Here is a 17,832-nt window from a genome sequence, read left to right on the forward strand (position 1 = left end):
TCTTCTCGGCATTGTGAGAGAGAAAGCTACTCCTCTTCTTGAGCTCAGGCCACAGACACCAGCTCAGTATACTTGAGCAGTGAGCTTGAATCCTGGGGGTATTGAGACCAGGTTCATGACTTTGTCTTCTGGTCTCATGGGGTTGAGCTTTGGCTGTGCTGAGGGTGGGGGGCTGAACTGCTCCCAGGCCTCCGGCAAAGCACTCAGATGGGGCAGTGGAGGCTGTGCTGTGTGCTTACCCTTGCGTGAGTAGCTAGGCAGGGGCCTTGGGAGGGGCTGGTGGACAAGAAGGTACACAGACCAGATATGCTGCAGTCCCATGGTAAATGCAGCCCTACTGTCTTCTGGCCTGGCAGTAAGCAGGAGCTAGAGTCACTCAGAGCAAGATGGAGAGCCTTGGGGGATGGGTGCCTATGGTCTTGTTTTGCTGCAGCTGTACCAGGTGCAAAACCTTCTGGGCTGTATGCGGGTTTGAGCTCTGCCTCTGCCTATTCGCCAGCCAGTTCCTCTTGCCAGTTCAGATGTCTGTGTGGGTCCAGGGATCTCTGGGAGCTAGTATCCCAGAGTTCGTTGGTGGGAGTGTGGTGCTGCACAGTTCCTTCACCCACCCCTTCCTTAGTTTCTGGATTGGGAGGTAATCCTAGTGCTTGGTGACTCTGTGCAGGCTTCCCAGATTTATTCCTCTTCAGCCTTGATGCCTGCATTACCTATCAAATTTCAGTGTTTTCTCTCCAAAGACCTACTCCAAGTGTGATAATTTACTTGATAGTTTGGTTTCTCTCTCACAGAGAGGCATCTCCTGGCTGCATGTGGTGAGCATCTTGTCTTCCCCTAAAAACATCAAAATTGGTATTTAATAGAGCTTGCGTTCAGTCTGTAGACTGCTTTCAGTAATAAGGTCATTTAACCAATATTCTTCCAGTCCGTGAGCATGCAATATCTTTCCATGTTTGTGTCCTCTACAATTTCTTTTGTCGGTGTTTTGTAGGTTTTTGTTTTGTTTTGTTTTGTTTTGTTTTTTAAAGCTCTTTACAAAATCTCTCTGGTTAACTTTATTCTGAGCCATTTTATTATTTTGTAGCTAGAATAGTGGGACGGCCTTCTTGATGTCTTTTTATGCTAGTTGATTATTAGTGTATAGAAATGTTACACATGCTATTGGCATTATTTTTGTATGCTGATTTTGTGGCCTGCACCTTTGCTGAATTCTTTAGTTCTAACAGGCTTTTTTGGTGGCGTGTTTATGGTTTTCTGTATATGAGATCAGGTCATGTGCACAGGGAGACAATTTGACTTTCTGTTTTCCAATCTGGATCCCCTTTATTTCTCTGACAATTTTTGTATCTGCATCCTTCAGGGATACTGGCATGTAGTTTTCTTTTGTTGTTGTGTCTTTGTCTGGGTTTGGCCTTAGAGTAATACTGACCTTTAGAATAAACTAGGAAGATTTTGGAATAATTTATGAAAAATTGGTGTTAGTTTTTCCTTAAAAGTTTAGTAGAATTCAGAATAGCTTACCCAGTTTTAGACCTTTCTTTGTTGGTAAACTTTATTACTGATTCAATTACATTACCGTTATTGGTCTGTCCAGGTTTCCTTTTCTTCTTGGTTCATTCTTGCTGGTTATGCACTTCCAGGAATGTATCCATTTTCCATACATTTCCAGTTTGTTGGCATATAGTTGTTCATAATAATCTCTCACGACTCCATGTATTTCTTTGCTATCTCCTTTTATGTTTCCCTCTTTATTTACTTGAGTTTTCTCTTTTTTCTTGTTTAATGTAGTTTGCAGTTTTGCTTTATTAGTCTACCTCATTCAGTTCTGCCCTGCCTTTATCATTTCTTTCCTTCTACTACATTTGAGTTTTGGGTCTGTTCTTGCTTTTTTGGTTTCTTCAGGTGTATTGTTAGGTTGTTTATTTGAAGTCTTTCTCTTTTTTGGATGTAGCTGTTAATTGCTATAAATTGCCCTCTTAGTGCTTCTTTTGTCACTTTCTATAGGGATTGATTTTTTCCCCATTTTCATTTGTTTCAAGATATTTTAAATTTTTTTTCTTAATTTATTGATTGGCCCAGTTGTTCATTCAGGAGCATGCTGTTTAATTTCCATGCATTTGTACAGTTTACAAAGTTTTTGTCGTTACTGATTTCCATTTTTATTCCATTGTGGTTTGAGAAGATATTTGATATGAGCTTTTAAACTCAATATATGGTCTATTCTGGAGAATGTTCTATGTGCTAATGAGAAGAATGTGTATTCTGCAGCTTCTTAATACAGTGTTCTGTAAGTGTCTGCTAGGTCCATGTGGTCTATAGTGCAGGTTCATTTCGATGTTTCTTTGTTGATTTTCTGTTTAGATGATCCCTTCAATGCTGAAAGTCAGACTACGGAGTCCCCATCTATTATTGTACTGGAGGCTATCTGTCTCTTTAGTTTCAGTGATGTTTGCCTTATATATCTGTGTGCTCAGGTATTGAGTATATATACCTTTATGACTGTTGTATCCTCTTGCTGAATTGATCCTGTTATTATTATATAATGCCCTTCTCTTTCTCTTTTATGTTTTTTTTTTTTTTTTTTTACTTAAGATCTATTTTGTCTGATATAAATATAGCTACTCCTGTGTGCTTTTGGTTTCCATTTGCATGGAATATCCTTCCATCCTTTCACTTGCAGTCTATGTGTCTTTACAGGTAAAGTGAGTTTCTTGTAGGCAGTGTATTATTTGGTCTTTTTTTGTAATCCATTCATTCTATCTATATCTTTAATTGGGGAATTTAAATCACGTATATTCAAAGTTTTTATGATAGGTGAGGACTTACTCCTTTCATTTATTAATTGTTTAGTGATTGTTTTGTCTATCATTTGCTCCTATCTTCCTCTTTTATTGTTTACCTCTACAATTTGCTGGTTTTCTGTAGTGATAATGTTTGATTCCTTTCTCTTTTTCAGTTCTGTACCTGCTGTACCAGTGAGTCTTACAGTTTTTTGATTTTCATGGTGGTAGACATTGTCTTTTTGCTTCCAGATTGAGGACTCCTGTAAGCATTTCTTGTAGGATCAGTCTAGTGGTGATGCATTCCTTCAGGTTTTGCTTGTCTGAGACGTTATTTCTTTTTCAGTTTTATTTATTTATTTATTGGAGACAGAGTCTCACTCTGTTGCCCTGGCTGGAGTTCAGTGGCATGATCTCAGCTTACTGCAACCTCTGCCTCCCAGGTTCAAGCAGTTCTTGTGCCTCAGCCTCCTGAGTAGCTGGGACCACAGGCATGAGCCACCATGCCTGGCTAATTTTGTATATTTTTAGTAGAGACAGGGTTTTGCCAAATTGCCCAGGCTGGTCTTGAACTCCTGAGCTCAAGCAATCCCCCCACCTTGGCCTCCCAAAGTGCTAGGATTACAGGGATGAACCACTGCACCTGGCCCCTCTTTTTCAGTTTTAAAGGATAGCTTTGCTAGGTATAATATTCTTGACAGGCAGTCTTTTTCTTCCCGCATATTAAATATATCATGTCATTCTCTCCTATCCTCTAAGGTTTCTGCTGACAAATATGCTATTTGATATGGATTCCCTTGTATGTGACTTGGTGTTTTTCTCTTGCTCTTTGTCTTTGACTTTTGGCATTTGACTCTGATGTGCCGCAGAGAAGACATTTTTTATTGTATTTCTTTGGGGATCTTTGAGACATCTGTATCCAGGTGTTTACATCTCTCGCAAGACTTGGTAGTTTTTCAGCTATTATTTCATTAGATAGGTTTTCTGTGCCTTTTCCCATCTCTTCTCTTTCTGCAACTCCCAATATCTGAAAAAATTTTGGCTCATGATGGCCCATATATCACATACACTGTCTTCATTCTTTTTATTTTCTTTTTTTTCTTTTTGCTTTTTGTTTGCCTGGCCTCATATAAAGACCTCTCTTCAAGTTCAGAAATTCATTCTTCTCCTTGATCTAGTCTATTGCCAACATTCTCCGTTGTTTTTATTTTATGTATTGAATTCTCAGTTCCAGGATTTCTGTTTGGTTCCATTTAATGCTATCTTTTTCATTGTTGAATTTCTTATTTAGATCATAAATTGTTTTCCTGATTCATTTGTATTACCTATCTTTCCTATCAGGAATCTTTCCTGATTCCTTTGTATTATTGTGTATCTCACTATGTTTCCTTAAGATCATTATTTTGAATTTTATAGGTTTTGTTTTCTTTGGGATCTGTTACTGGAGAATTACTCTGTTCCTTTGGAGGTGTCATGTTTCTTTGATTTTTCATACTTCTTGTGTCCTTAATGTTGGTAACTGTGCAGCTGGTGTAACAGTCACTTCATCTAGTTTTAGGGGTTGACTTTTTTCTGTAGATGTATCTATGTTGTTGGTTGAATATGGTGCTCTGGCATTGATGATGGGTGGGTGCATTGGTGTGGTCTCCATATACTTATGCTTTCTTCTGCTGTAATCAACATCAGCGTCTGTAAGTTCCTCAGTGGCTTACGGTGTGGTTGTTAGTAGCAGGGGATGCTGTGGTGAGGCCTTGATGGTGATGGGGAGGACGGCAGGCCAGTCCTCAGGCACATTGATGGCATACACAAGGATGTATGTGTGATTGGCAGCACCAGGCCATGCTTCCCAGTTTTTGGTGGCAGTGGGTTACCTGAGTGGGCTGGCCCTTGGGCCTCCAGGTGGTGTGTGCTGGGATCAGAGGTGGCAATAGCAGGCCAGGCCAAAGGACCTTGGTGACACTTGTGGCACTGGAGATGACAGTAGCAGCTGGGGGCCGGACCTTGGATCCCTTGGTAGCATGCATGGGCACTGGTAGTGGTGAAAGCAGGCTGCGTGGGCATTTCTCTGGCCCCCTATGAGGAACATTTAGGTGGGTACCTAAGGCAGTGTGTGGAGCAGGCTTGTCCACAGGTTAACTGAAGACACGTGCAGGAGCCTTTGCCAGTGGCTGGTGAGGCAACCCTGTCTTTATGCTCCTGGATGCCACGTGCAGGTGCCGGTGGGGCAGTAGGACTCTCCTTGGTATTAGTGGTAGATGGGGCCTGGGTAAAGGCACAGAGGCCTGGGTGGGGTGGGCTGCTCCTCAGGGTCCTGGACAGTGTATGTGAGCACTGATAGCAACAATAGCAGCAGCAAGCAAAGTGGCCTTGTCTTCAGGCTCTCATATGGCTCACATGGGCGCCACCCCTGGTGGGTTTGACAGGCTTGTTCTCAGGCTCCTGCATGGTACACTTGAGTGGGCCAGTCCTCCGGCCTCCTAAAGGTATGTACAGGTATGCACAGCACTGCCCCTGAAGGGGATAGGGCTGCTGGTGGTGGCAGTGGTGTCAGTCAGGTGGCTCCTAGGCTCTAGACAGCACACACTTAGGATCCCTTTGACCTAGAGTAGTTTCCCTGGTGGGCTATTAGGTGACCACCTATTTCCACAGGTATATGGTGCTGTGGGGCTAGGGATTTGGGGGAATCGGTCCTGGTTTTGAGATGATCCTGGCTGGGCTGGCTACCTCAGTTCCCTTTCCTTCTGTCATCAGAGGATCCCTATCAATCTCCTGCTGAATTCCAGTATACTCTCTTTGATGTTTTCCTCAAGGTGTGGTTACCTACTTGCTGTTTTGGCTTTTCTTTTTGAAAGAGGTGAGTGCTGGGTATTCCCAGTCAGCCATCTCGATGATGTCTCTGTCTATGCTGTGCATATTAAGGAATGTATAGACATGTTTTAAAGCCTGCACAATTGACCCTATAACTATAATTTAAAAGATTTCTATCACTTGAAAAACACACTAATTTCTAATTATTACCTCTCACCCCACACACAGGTTTTATTTAATATGGCAGCAGACTCAGGCTTAAAGTGCAAGATCCTAACCTCCCACCACACACACACAAGTTTCATTTAATATGGCAGCAAGCTCAGGCTTGAAGTGCAACATCCTACCATCTTTATCACAGCCGGTAGGGATGCACCCTGGGTTGTGGTTTCTGCGGTATAACCCCTTGAGTGCATTTCTTGTCAACACAAAGACGTAAGAACTAAAGGGACAACTTGTCTACCACTCACCCACCCAGCATTCTCCTAAACTGCCAGAGACCCTCCTGTTGAACAGAGAGAAAATGGGAGTCACAGAGGGAATAATATTAGACCATAGAAATTCTGAAATACAGCCTGATGTGTGCTTCCACTTACTTGATTTGGACTTCATGGGAACCATCCTCTGTGGCTTTTTGTGGTACCTTCTTGGCTCTTTGTTGTATCCTTTTCATAAGCAATGACCTGTGTTTTCAGCTAAGTAGTTTCTTCAGCCAGCTTCCTCCCTGTAGAAGCTCTTAGGTCCTAAGGCCTCTTTTCATTTTTACTGTCTTGTTGTCTTTTAAGCCAAGCTAGCAAGCAGTGCTATTGTTACTATAATTCTCTTAGAGTCTCTTGTGAATTTTACTTGAGTTCTTGTCATTGGAAAAACCACTTGTCCCAATCTCTTTGAGATAAGCACTTCACCTTGTGCTTCCTGTGAAGGAAGCACACTGTTCTGTGTAGTAGGACAGTGCCTTAAGATGCGTATACCCTTAAGATCTTTAAGGGAATTTGAGGCACCACCTTAAATCTTTCTAAGGTCTTAAAATAGGGCCTTACACTGACAGTCTTGGCTTCACCTTCAGACTTTCTCCTGGCAGCACCCTGGATTTGATCTTATCTCAGAGGCCATTTATCTCAGCAATACAGATGCTCCTCAGATTAGGATGGGTTTATGTCTGGATGGCATTTGCATTTGTTATGTCTGATATTTGTAATTTATAGGCCATCATAAATTGCAAATATCAGAAGTTATGGGTGGGTTTTCCATTTACGATAATTTCCATTTACAGTGACTTTATCCTGATGTAACCACCCCTGTAAGCCAAAAGGCTTACACATATCATTTCATTACTCAACACGTATCATTTTCACAGTATTATAAAAAGTCAGAAAATGGTGAGTCGAACCATGCTAAGGCAAGGACTGTCTATATTTGGGAATCTGACATGTGGAGAGGCTATAAAAAGGATACTGAACCTAGAAAGTCCTGGTTCTTTTATATGTAGTAGTCTTTCTTTAGCTTATCTCTTGCATTGGTTTTACTTTCAGCGGCTGTGTAGTAACAGTGCCCTTTCCTTCAGGTTCCCGCATCGTTTTCTTCACTATCCTTGAAGCCCTTCCTACCAGCTTCTTCGAGGACCATCAGGCTTCCACTAACAGTCTCTTTAAAACTCTTCTTGTTTTTGTGCTTATTCTTCTGTAGGTCCTTTCAGCTTCTGATTAGCTCCTGGTCCAATGGTAATCCTACATGTTTTAGTAGTTTTTGTTGTGTTGTTGTTGTGCAATCTATATGTAGTGTCAATATCTGTATCAGTTATTTCTTGGTATATAAGAAAATGCAGTGTCTCAAAACAACATCTATTTTGTTCACAATCTGCAGTTTTAGGCAAGGCTCAGTGGGGCCGACTCACTTTTTCTTTACTTGGCATCAGCTGAGGTGACTTAAAGCTGGGGACTAGAATCATCTAAAGGCTTGTTTATTTACCTGTGCGGCATTCGAAGCTGGCTTTTGGCTGGGACGTTAGGTAGGGAAGTCAGCTCGAACACCTACCTACATGAGGATTCACGGTGTGGTTTGGGCTTTCTCACGGCATGTTGGCTGCATTTTAAGGACAAGCGTCCCTAGAGAGAGAGAGTCAGGTAGAAGCTGTGTGACTTTTTGTAACCAACTTTAGAAGTCACACAGCAGTTCTGCCACATTGTGTTCCAGAGAAACCGGTTGTCAATGCCAGCTTGTATTCAGGAGAGGGAATGTCATGGGAGAAGTGGCAAGCAATTTGTAGATGTTTTAAAACCACCACTTCACTTACCTTTATAAAATAAAAAACAATCATAATTATTTCCTCTAAAGGAAAGCAGTTATTTCCAACTCAGCACCACTGAAATTTCAGTGCAATTTTTTGTTGTCATTCTTTAATGTGCTCCCTTATTTTGTGTAAAGTAACAATGAATTACAAGATTGTGCTACTGAATTAAGGCATTTTTCTTCAGAAAAATGGTATGGATCATGCCGCTGAACTTTTATACCGGGAGATGTGATTGCTTCTTAACTCCAAGTATCATTACTCTTTGAAATGTAACTCAAATTAGCGTAAGACATTTGCAGTTCAGCAAAAGGCTTATGGTATTGGAATCCTTTTTTTTTTTTTTCCAAAATGTATTAATTAGAGTCTTATTTTCAGAGTCTTATTATGGGAGCCATTTATTGACTCAGGCCCAAATAATTCAATATGATGCCCCTAAAACTTCTCTGCAAATTATGGAGAATGATAGTGGGTTAAAGGAATAAGAGACTTTGTGCTAAAGGGGTAACTTAGAGCCATTTTAAGGAGGAAAGCCATGAAACAGTCATAGGAAAACAGAAGTCTAAGATCAAGTCCAAATGTTGTGTGGCAAAGATGATGAAAGTAAAGGATGTATTTTTGTGAATTCTGATGGTTTTAACTTTGTTTTTAATTTTCTGAGTAATCCAAGGGTCTGTATTTTATGAATCTACAACAGTATAGGTAACATTTTATTGCAACTGAATTTATTTCAAAAATTATTAGTTTTGGCTGGGCGCGGTGGCTCACGTCTGTAATCTCAGCACTTTGGGAGGCCGAGGCGAGTGGATCATGAGGTCAGGAGATCGAGACCATCCTGGCTAACACGGTGAAACCCCATCTACTAAAAATAAAAAATAAATTTAAAAAAATTTAGCCAGGGGTGGTGGTGGGCGCCTGTAGTCCCAGCTACTCCAGCTACGCGAGAGAATGGCCTGAACCCGGGAGGCAGAGCTTGTAGTGAGCCGAGATCCCGTCACTGTACTCCAGCCTGGGCGACAGAGCGAGACTCCATCTCAAAAAAAAAAAAAAAAAAAAAAAAAATTATTAGTTTTTTGTTAGACCATTCTCAGTCTACCTTCTTCATTACCAAACTATATTGTTTTACTCATGCAGATTGACCTTACAGAAGCACAGGAAACTGTTCCTTCACGATGTCTACATCTGGATGCAGAGAATGAAGTTCTTCAACTTCAACAGACATTATTCTCTATGAAAGCAATACAAAAGCAATGTGAAACACTACAGAAGAATAAGAAGCAGCTGAAACAAGAAGTAGTAAACCTCGAAAGTTATATGGAAAGAAATATGTTAGAAAGTGGTGAAGCTGAATGGCATAAACTGTTGATTGAAGAAAGAGCAAGGAAGGAGATAGAAGAAAAATTAAACGAAGCCATTCTCACCTTGCAGGTTGGTTTATTTATCTGTAATGTGCTTTCATTCATTTCGCTGCAAATTTTATTTTGGATATATACATTGTACGTGTTTTCTCTACTTTCCTTACAGCAATTTGTTTGGTAGACTTCTAGAAGGAAGGTGGTATTTGTTTCTCCATTTAAATATTTTCGTTTCCATCATTCTTATAACTAAATTGATCTTCCATAAGAATAATTCTCACTAGAGAATCATTTAATTACTAAAGCCAGTTGGCATAAAACAAGACTAATAGAAAAAGTAAAAAAAAAATTGTGATTTAGAAATTATACCATACTCTTGAACTGCTTTTAAGTTACGTTGTTCCACTTTTAAAATTTTAACTTGGTTCTGTCATTCTTTGGAGAATTGTTCAACAATTCAGATTCAGTTATTAATTCAGTTGGTACTGGTGATAAATATGTTAAGCTTGAGCTTCTTTCTTTCTTCACATTTTTCTTAAAATTGTTCTCTGAATCACATACTTAAAATTGTTCTCTGAATCACTGACTCCAAACAAAAGGAAACAAATACACAGTATTTATTCAGGTTATAATTACTTTTAAAATGTTCCCTTTTAATTTATTTTAGAAACAAGCAGCAGTATCTCATGAACAGTTAGTACAGTTAAGGGAGGATAATACTACTTCAATAAAAACTCAGATGGAACTCAGAATCAAAGATCTGGAATCTGAAATCTCCAGAATAAAAACTTCGCAAGCCGACTTTAATAAAACCGAATTGGAAAGATATAAGGAACTCTACCTAGAAGAAGTAAAAGTTAGAGAATCCTTGTCAAATGAACTCAGTAGGTAAGTCAATATGCAGAATCATAGAAAATAAGTTAAGCTCATTAATTTGCCTTCAAAAGCATGACTTTTAGTGAGACAGGTTCATGAGATTGGTGGGAAGTGAAAGCTAACTAGGTCATACAGTTTTGGAAAATTGTAAATTATAAATAGTAAATGAACTTAACCTTTAAGTAAAATTGAAAATAGTAAATGAACGTAACCTTTAAAATCTTAGTCCAGGACAGTTCCTGTCTCTCCTGTTTTTTGGTTTTATGTGGCTTCCCCCCACCCCTTAATATTCTTATATAGTTAACCTGATCTATTAGGGTTTCAGCTAAATATTTATGAAGCTTCATAATTTAGACAGTGATACCATTATAAAAATTGCTTGTCAGTATTCCCTTAATTCAAAATATTAATGAATTTAATTAATTTCTGGAAGACGACAGCTGAAAACCGAAAGGGTCAAGTACGACTACTCTGGACACATTCTGGCACTCAGTAAATTCACTTTGCTTGATTGTGATCATTAGAGGGTGCCTTGAGAAGAAGTGTCCTGTATAGTTTTTCCAATCCACATAAAGGCACACTTGTGAAGCAGAGAATGATCAACTAGGGTTGAAGGGAAGTATAACTTACTAAGTGATAAAAAATAACACCTTGGTCAGCCTGAGGGGGTATATGGAAGACAGAAAGGGCGGGCCCCACCTCTGATACATGGGCCGCAGTGTTAGGAGCTGATTGTCCTCGATGCTGCTTTAGTTCTCTTTGATTTCAGCAGTCTTATTCTCCCCAAGGAAAAGTCGCCGTGAATGATTCCTCAGTGCCAAATGCTCAATTTTTTCCAGATAATGGGTGAAATATACAAGGGTGGTGAAAACAATTGTTTGAAAATGTCTTTGAGAGAGAGTTTTTTAGACAATCTCTAACAACATGTATTGTTTACTAAATACAAGTATTTCTAGCTTTTATTTTTACTTTTAGTTTTTTCTTGTATATATTTAAGGAGTACAACTTGATGTTTTGATATATTTATACGCAGTGAAATGGTATTTTGTCAAGCAAATTAATATCTTCATCATTTCACATAGTTACCCTTGGAATACAAGTAATTCTAATGGCATCCTTAAGAATCGTATAAGTAGAGTCATTCCATATGGGCAACAAGTGTTAACTATGAAGCCATACATCATTGATCGTCTTTTCTGTCCCCTCCCTCTCTTTGAACTACTTGTTTGTTAGAAATCCCTCTAGAAATAGATGTACTTCTTTAGAACAATGTTAAAACTATAATTGGATACAGTAGGCATGCTCTAACACATTTTCAGAGTTAAAACACGGCCTATGGTATATTCCATTTACTCTTAATGGCAACTTTTAGAACAATCGAAGTCATTTAGGAATCATTTAGGAAAAAATGAAATACTAAGCATTTGTCTTTTGCAATCTTCATAGAACTAATGAGATGATAGCAGAGGTCAGTACGCAACTTACTGTGGAGAAAGAGCAGACCAGATCCAGATCTCTATTCACTGCTTATGCTGCAAGGCCAGTCCTAGAGTCACCTTGCGTTGGAAATCTTAATGATAGTGAAGGTCTCAACAGAAAACATATTCCAAGAAAAAAGAGGTCTGCTCTTAAGGACATGGAGAGCTACTTGTTGAAGGTTAGCTATCTTTTTTCCTTTGGCGTTCAGATTTCTGATAGAATTCTTGTATGTTATTTGGTAAAATACTCAGTTACTTAATTGTCTTGTGTATGGTAAGTAAAAGTAATAATTACCTGTGTTAATAAAGAGAGGAGACAGAAATTTTACAGTTATTTTTAAGTCTCTGGAGCTCTCATTCATAAGAGATTACTCCTTTGTTAACTTTATTTAATAAATGTAACCAAACTGACACATTTTAAATTTTTTTAAAAACTGCATTTAAGTTAGATTTTAACCAAAGGTTTACTTTGATGTGCTTCGTCATACTAATTGATTTTAGTTTGTCTGGGGTTCACTTTTAATGGGTTTAGTGTGCCTGGGGTCACTTTTAAAGTTTTTCTGCATCATCTCAGTTTTCTACCCGTCATCATATGTGAATGATTGGTGTCCAAACACTAACCACCCATGGATGTTTATTATTTAAAAGGACCCAAGGTGAATACTTTTGTATGTTATATAAACCTGCAACACTTGATTAATCTGTTCTTTAAGTTAAAAGTTTTGTGATTTTCTTACATGAGTACATCTGTAATTGCTATTGCACTTAATAGTGTTTTAATCCCAATTTTAGTAAAATGTGTCTATTGCTATGCAATAGCACAGTGGTTTTGAAATAGTTAAATCAAATAAATATTTGAATTTTTAAAGTAAAGCTCACATAAGTTTTGTCTCTCCACCTGGCCATAACTTTAGTAATTGATGACTAAGATGGCAATGGTATCTAGAGGCCTTCAATAGCAAATGTGACCAAACAGAATCAGTTCTATTCTTAATACCCCAAATTCCATGTAAAGCTGCACATGGACATCTCCCCTGGACATGTAACAGGAACTTTTTAGTTCAACCGTGTGGTTTCACTCAGAGTAAGAGTCTATTTCTGGGGATTTCAAAATGGATCCAAAAATGACGAGCTGTATCAACTATAGAGTTGGTAAGGAAAAAAAAAACAAAACGTAGTTCAACTATGCTTGACCCAGATTAAGGTATTTGTCTAACATTCGTCCATTTTTCAACTGAGGGAAAATTACAAAAACTGGGCACAGTGGCACACACCTGTAGTCCCAGCTGCTCCTGAGGCTGAGGCAGGAAGATCACTTGAACCCAGGAGTTCAAATCTGCAGTGCGCAATGATTATTCCTGTGAGTAGCTACGGCACTGCAGCATTCCAATCTGGGCAACATAGCAAGATTCTGTCTCTTAAAAAAATTACAAAATCCATAAAACATTTGTTTGAACAACAATAAATAAATAGTTTTCTTTGTGTATATTGTTGTTTTTAAAATTTTCAATCGATGCACATTGGCTTATAGTTTTGATGTTTTTATGATCTCCTTAGCGCACAGAAAAGTAGCGCAGGCCCACATGGAATCAACCTCAACCTTGTTGTGTTTACCTGGCTATTTCGTGTCCTAACAAATCATAGAAGAGCAAATCTAAGGTTTCTTAGATAGCATTGTGGCTAAATAGCTTAAAAGGGAATGCATTAAATGATTGTTTTAATACATAGATTACAAGAGCCCAGCTAGCTGATATTTTTAATCATATTGTTCGCTTAGGTTTTATTTTTCTGAAAAAAATGAGATGATCAGCGTCCAAATGCCTCAGTCACGAAATTGTACCACTGGGTACTAATGGGAAATGAATGTTAAATACGTCTGTCAATGGTTAAGCAAGATGCAAATATAATGTTCTCATTAGTACTATGAACCCCCAAAATTTGAGACGAGTCTCAATTAATTTAGAAAGTTTATTTTGCCGAGGTTGAGGACACACATCCGTGACACAGCCTCAGGAAGTCCTGATGACAAGTGTCCAAGGTGGTTGGGGCACAGCTTGGTTTTATACATTTTAGGGAGGCATGAGACATCAATCAATATATTTAAGAAGTACATTGGTTCACTCTGGAAAGGCGGGACAATTTGAAGCAAAGGGAGGAAGACTGGTAGCGGGGAGGGGGCTTCCAGGTCACAGATAGGTGAGAGACAAACAGTTGCACTCTTTTGAGTTTCTGATTAGCCTTTCCAAAGGAGACAGTCAGATCTGCATTTATCTTAGTGAGCAGAGAGGTAACTTTGAATAGAATGGGAGGCAGGTTTGCCCTAAGCAGTTTCCAGCCTGAGTTTTCCTTTTAGCTTAGTGATTTTGGAGGCCCAAGATATTTTCCTTTCACAATACTTACCAGAAAAACAAGGTAATGTATCATTTTACAAGATGGTGCTGAGAGAGTATAAAAAGCAGATGTAGGCCGGGCACTGTAGCTCAAACCTATAATCCCAGCACTTTGGGAGGCCAAGGTGGGTGGATCACCTGAGGTCAGGAGTTCGAGACCAACCTCCAACATGGTGAAACCCCGTCCCTAATAAAAATACAAAAATTAGCTGGGCATGGTGGTGTGCGCCTGCAGTCCCAGTTACTTGGGAGGCTGAGGCAGGAGAATCGCTTGAACCTGGGAGGCAAAGGTTGCAGTGAGCTGAGATTGCGCTGCTGCACTCCAACCTGGGCGACAGAGCAAGACTCCATCTCATGGGTGGGGGAAAAAAATAAATAAAATAAATAAAAGCAGATGTGATGCAAGGGAAGATTTTTGAGGAACTTTTTTTTTTTTAATTTCTGTTTTGTGGGGTAGGGGGTGTTCATTTTTTAGTATTTCTAGATAAGTAGAAAATTTGTTTGTTTTAAAGTTAATGTTAATGTAGTAGTTCCAAGGCATACCTAGTTTCCTTGTGGGGCATTTTTTGCCCAATCATGTTAGATTTACTAAAAGAGATTTAAAAGCATGATTATATCAAGATATGAGTGCTGGGTGCAGAGGCTCACACCTGTAATCCCAGCACTTTGGGAGGCCGAGGCGAGTGGGTCACTTGAGGTCAGGAATTCGAGACCAGCCTGGACAACATGGTGAAACCCTGTCTCTGCTAAAAATGCAAAAATTAGCCTGGCGTGGTGGCGGGCGCCTATAATCCTAGCTACTCGGGAGGCTGAGGCAGGAGAATCGCTTGAACCCAGGAGGCAGAGGTTGTAGTGAGCCGAGATTGTGCCACTGCACTGCAGCCCAGGTGACAGAGCAAGACTCCATCTCAAAAAAAAAAAAAAAAAAAAAAAGATACAAAGGCATGTCTCCATAATCACACCTTGGAAGAGTTCTTATACAGCTGTTGTCTACAGAATTTTTAGAGTTACAGAAAGAAGGTGCCTTCTAGAGTTGCTAGGAACTTCAGTATTTCCTATAGGAAAACATCAGCTAATACAAGGAGGAGGAGGTAACATACCATCTCAACTGAGATTTACAAAAAAAGGTAGGGGGTGGGGTGGGTTTCTGGGTGGGGCGGGTTTCTGGGTGGGGCATTACACAACGGGATATTTAGAAATTTTTAGCTACGATTTTCAAAAGCAAAATGTTAAAAATAGCACTAATATTGGATCTGTTTATACATGTCCTTTATTTGCAAGATTTTAACACTTTGGACTATTCCTACTGTGAAGTGCTATTGTACTCAGCACTTTCTCTAACCTCAAGAAAAATGGTTATAATTTTGTATGAAATCACACACCAGAGAAATAATATATTATAACTGGTTGTTGAAACAAGTTTTCTCTACATTCATGACAGTTAGCATTTATTGCATCTCTCACCCCATTATATGAAGTCTAGAGTCTGACTGTTCCCAGACCAAACTGAGAGTCGGGCTGCTATTTATCATGGTCCAGTAATGAGATGCAGATGAATTGGGAAGAGAGGTTTTATTTTCTGCAACCGGTTACAGGGTTACAAGGAAGGCCTGGAAATTATTACCACACCAATTCAAAATTACAAAGTTTTCCAGAGCTCATATACCTTCTAAGCTATATATCTACATGTAAGTGTGCATTCATCTATAGACATAAGTGATTAACTTCTTTTAATCTATAACTAAGATCTAAGTCCTGCAGACCTTCCTCTGGAGCTTCAGTAAATTTATTTAATCTAAATGGGTCCAGGTGCTGGGGCGATTACCCTTATCTTGTCTCCTGCTAAATCATGGAGGTTTGGGAGTTCCATTAGACCCCCAATAAACTTATTTGTGGAGGCCTGGGGAGTTTCTTCAGATCCCCAATAAAACTTGTTTAATACCAAACAGGTCCTATTAAGAATTCCTTCATTATTTTGTCACACTTTAAGGCCCAGGGAAGGCCTAGGCAAGATTCTTGGTGGGCTTTTGTTACATTCCAGCCTGTATAAAGGCACTGGCTCTTTCAGCTTTTAATGTTTAACTTAACTACTCAGTCAGTGCCAAAGCAGTTGTTATGGAGGCCTGCGTTAGTGAGACCTGGCCTGCCACATAGCCTTGCCACTTAACACCATTGTAGTGATAATAGATTGCTATGCCTATGTTTTACTGATTTTTACTTATAGGTTTCACATTCTAGATTAACCCTGGGATCCTTTGTCCTATATATCAGAAGTACTTTTTATAGTTTTATTGGCTCCTTATTTTCCAGCCTGTAATCTCAAGTATAATTTAGCAGTAGCCTGTCAATAAGTTATTGCTGAAAAGTGAACTTTGTATTTATTGGACTTTGCCATTGGTACTGATTTCACTATATTTCTTTAAAAAATTTTTCTAACTCCTCCCCTCTTTAAAGTGGAGGTAGTTGTGAAGAATGTATGGTAAGATTAGAAAAGTCAAGGAAGAAGAAACTATTTCTGTAAGTGTTATACAGTCATCTTTCTTGTTCAGTCTGTGGTGGATAGGCAGCAAATGGTGCTCCTCCTTCCCTTCTGAGTTCAGAACACAGGAGTCAGATAGATGGACATCAACACAGTAGCTCTATTGCAGACTCATGATAACTAATGGGAGGATGAGGCTCAGATGTGCAGCCACAGTATTTTATGCCAGATTAGGCACTAACCCACAGAGTTTTAAGTGGAGAAAACAAATGCTTGACACCCATCGCAGGTGCATGCTGCTTACTGCAGAGATGACAGCAGACCTGAACTCATGTCACTGTGGGCAGACACATCTTTTGAAAGAGACTCTGAGCCAAGCAAGCACACTGTGTGCTTTGCCCAAATTCACCCATTAGGTAGATCTGATATCCTCTCAAGAGGAAGCTATAGGTAGAGAGAGTCTAAGTCCTCATTTGAAACCTGAGGCCAGGAAAATGAAGGTTCTCCTATCATTTATGGCTGGATTTAAGTGATAATTGAAATTAATCCCATGTCTTTGTATGTACAAATTAATGATGAGAAGTTGGACAGACGTATGGTAGATGGTAAAGAGAAATCTGTTTTGTGTTTTCAGTTTTTCTATAAATAACTCACAACATGGGTAATTGACTTGATTGATTTTCCTAAACCACGTCTTATTTGGAGGAGAATGAATAGTTCTTTTAAGGAACAGTTTTCTTAATTTCTGCTTGCTTGGTTCAGCTAAAGATTTCCTCCTTCAAGTTTTCTGTTCTGCGGTTTGAAAAATGGGTTCTTTATAAATTGAGTGTCTTGACTGGTACTAGCCAGAAGTTATGATATTAATTGTTCTTTAAATTTGATTCATAACTTACAATTTGGAGAGCTACTATTTTTTGTCTCATGCTTAAACATTATAGAGCATCATGACAGTTTATAGATGCATTTTCTCTTTTTTGTTGTTGTTGTGTTTTTGAGGCAGAGTCTCACTCTGTCTCCCAGGCTGGAGTGCAGTGGCGTGATCTCTGCTCACTGCAACCTCTGCCTGCCGGGTTCAAGCGATTCTCCTGCCTCAGCCTCCTGAGTAGCTGGGACTACAGGTGCACACCACCACGCCTGGCTAATTTTTATATTTTTAGTAGAGACGGGGTTTCACCATATTGTCCAGGCTGGTCTTGAACTCCTAACCTTGTGATCCACCCAATTCGGCCTCTCAAAGTGCTGAGATTACAGGCGTGAGCCACCACACGCAGACTGTCTGAGTTATTTTTTTATTTTTATTATTAGTATTATTATTTTTGATGCGGAGTCTGACTCTGTCACCCAGGCTGGAGTGCAGTGGCACGATCTCGGCTCACTGCAAG

At 39.4% G+C, this 17,832-nt stretch overlaps 1 protein-coding gene across 1 annotated transcript in view; it reads left to right on the forward strand.

Moving 5' to 3' along the window:
* Positions 1–17,832, forward strand: part of LOC742910 (coiled-coil domain-containing protein 144A) — a 273,420-nt gene that overhangs the window by 221,340 nt on the left and 34,248 nt on the right. Inside the window, 3 exon segments of the mRNA XM_063798976.1 lie at positions 9,007–9,300; positions 9,895–10,115; positions 11,550–11,760. Coding sequence (XP_063655046.1) covers positions 9,007–9,300; positions 9,895–10,115; positions 11,550–11,760 — 726 coding nt within the window.

Source organism: Pan troglodytes, chromosome 19 (genome assembly GCF_028858775.2).
Source record: "Pan troglodytes isolate AG18354 chromosome 19, NHGRI_mPanTro3-v2.0_pri, whole genome shotgun sequence".
Classification (NCBI taxonomy): Eukaryota; Metazoa; Chordata; class Mammalia; order Primates; family Hominidae; genus Pan; species Pan troglodytes.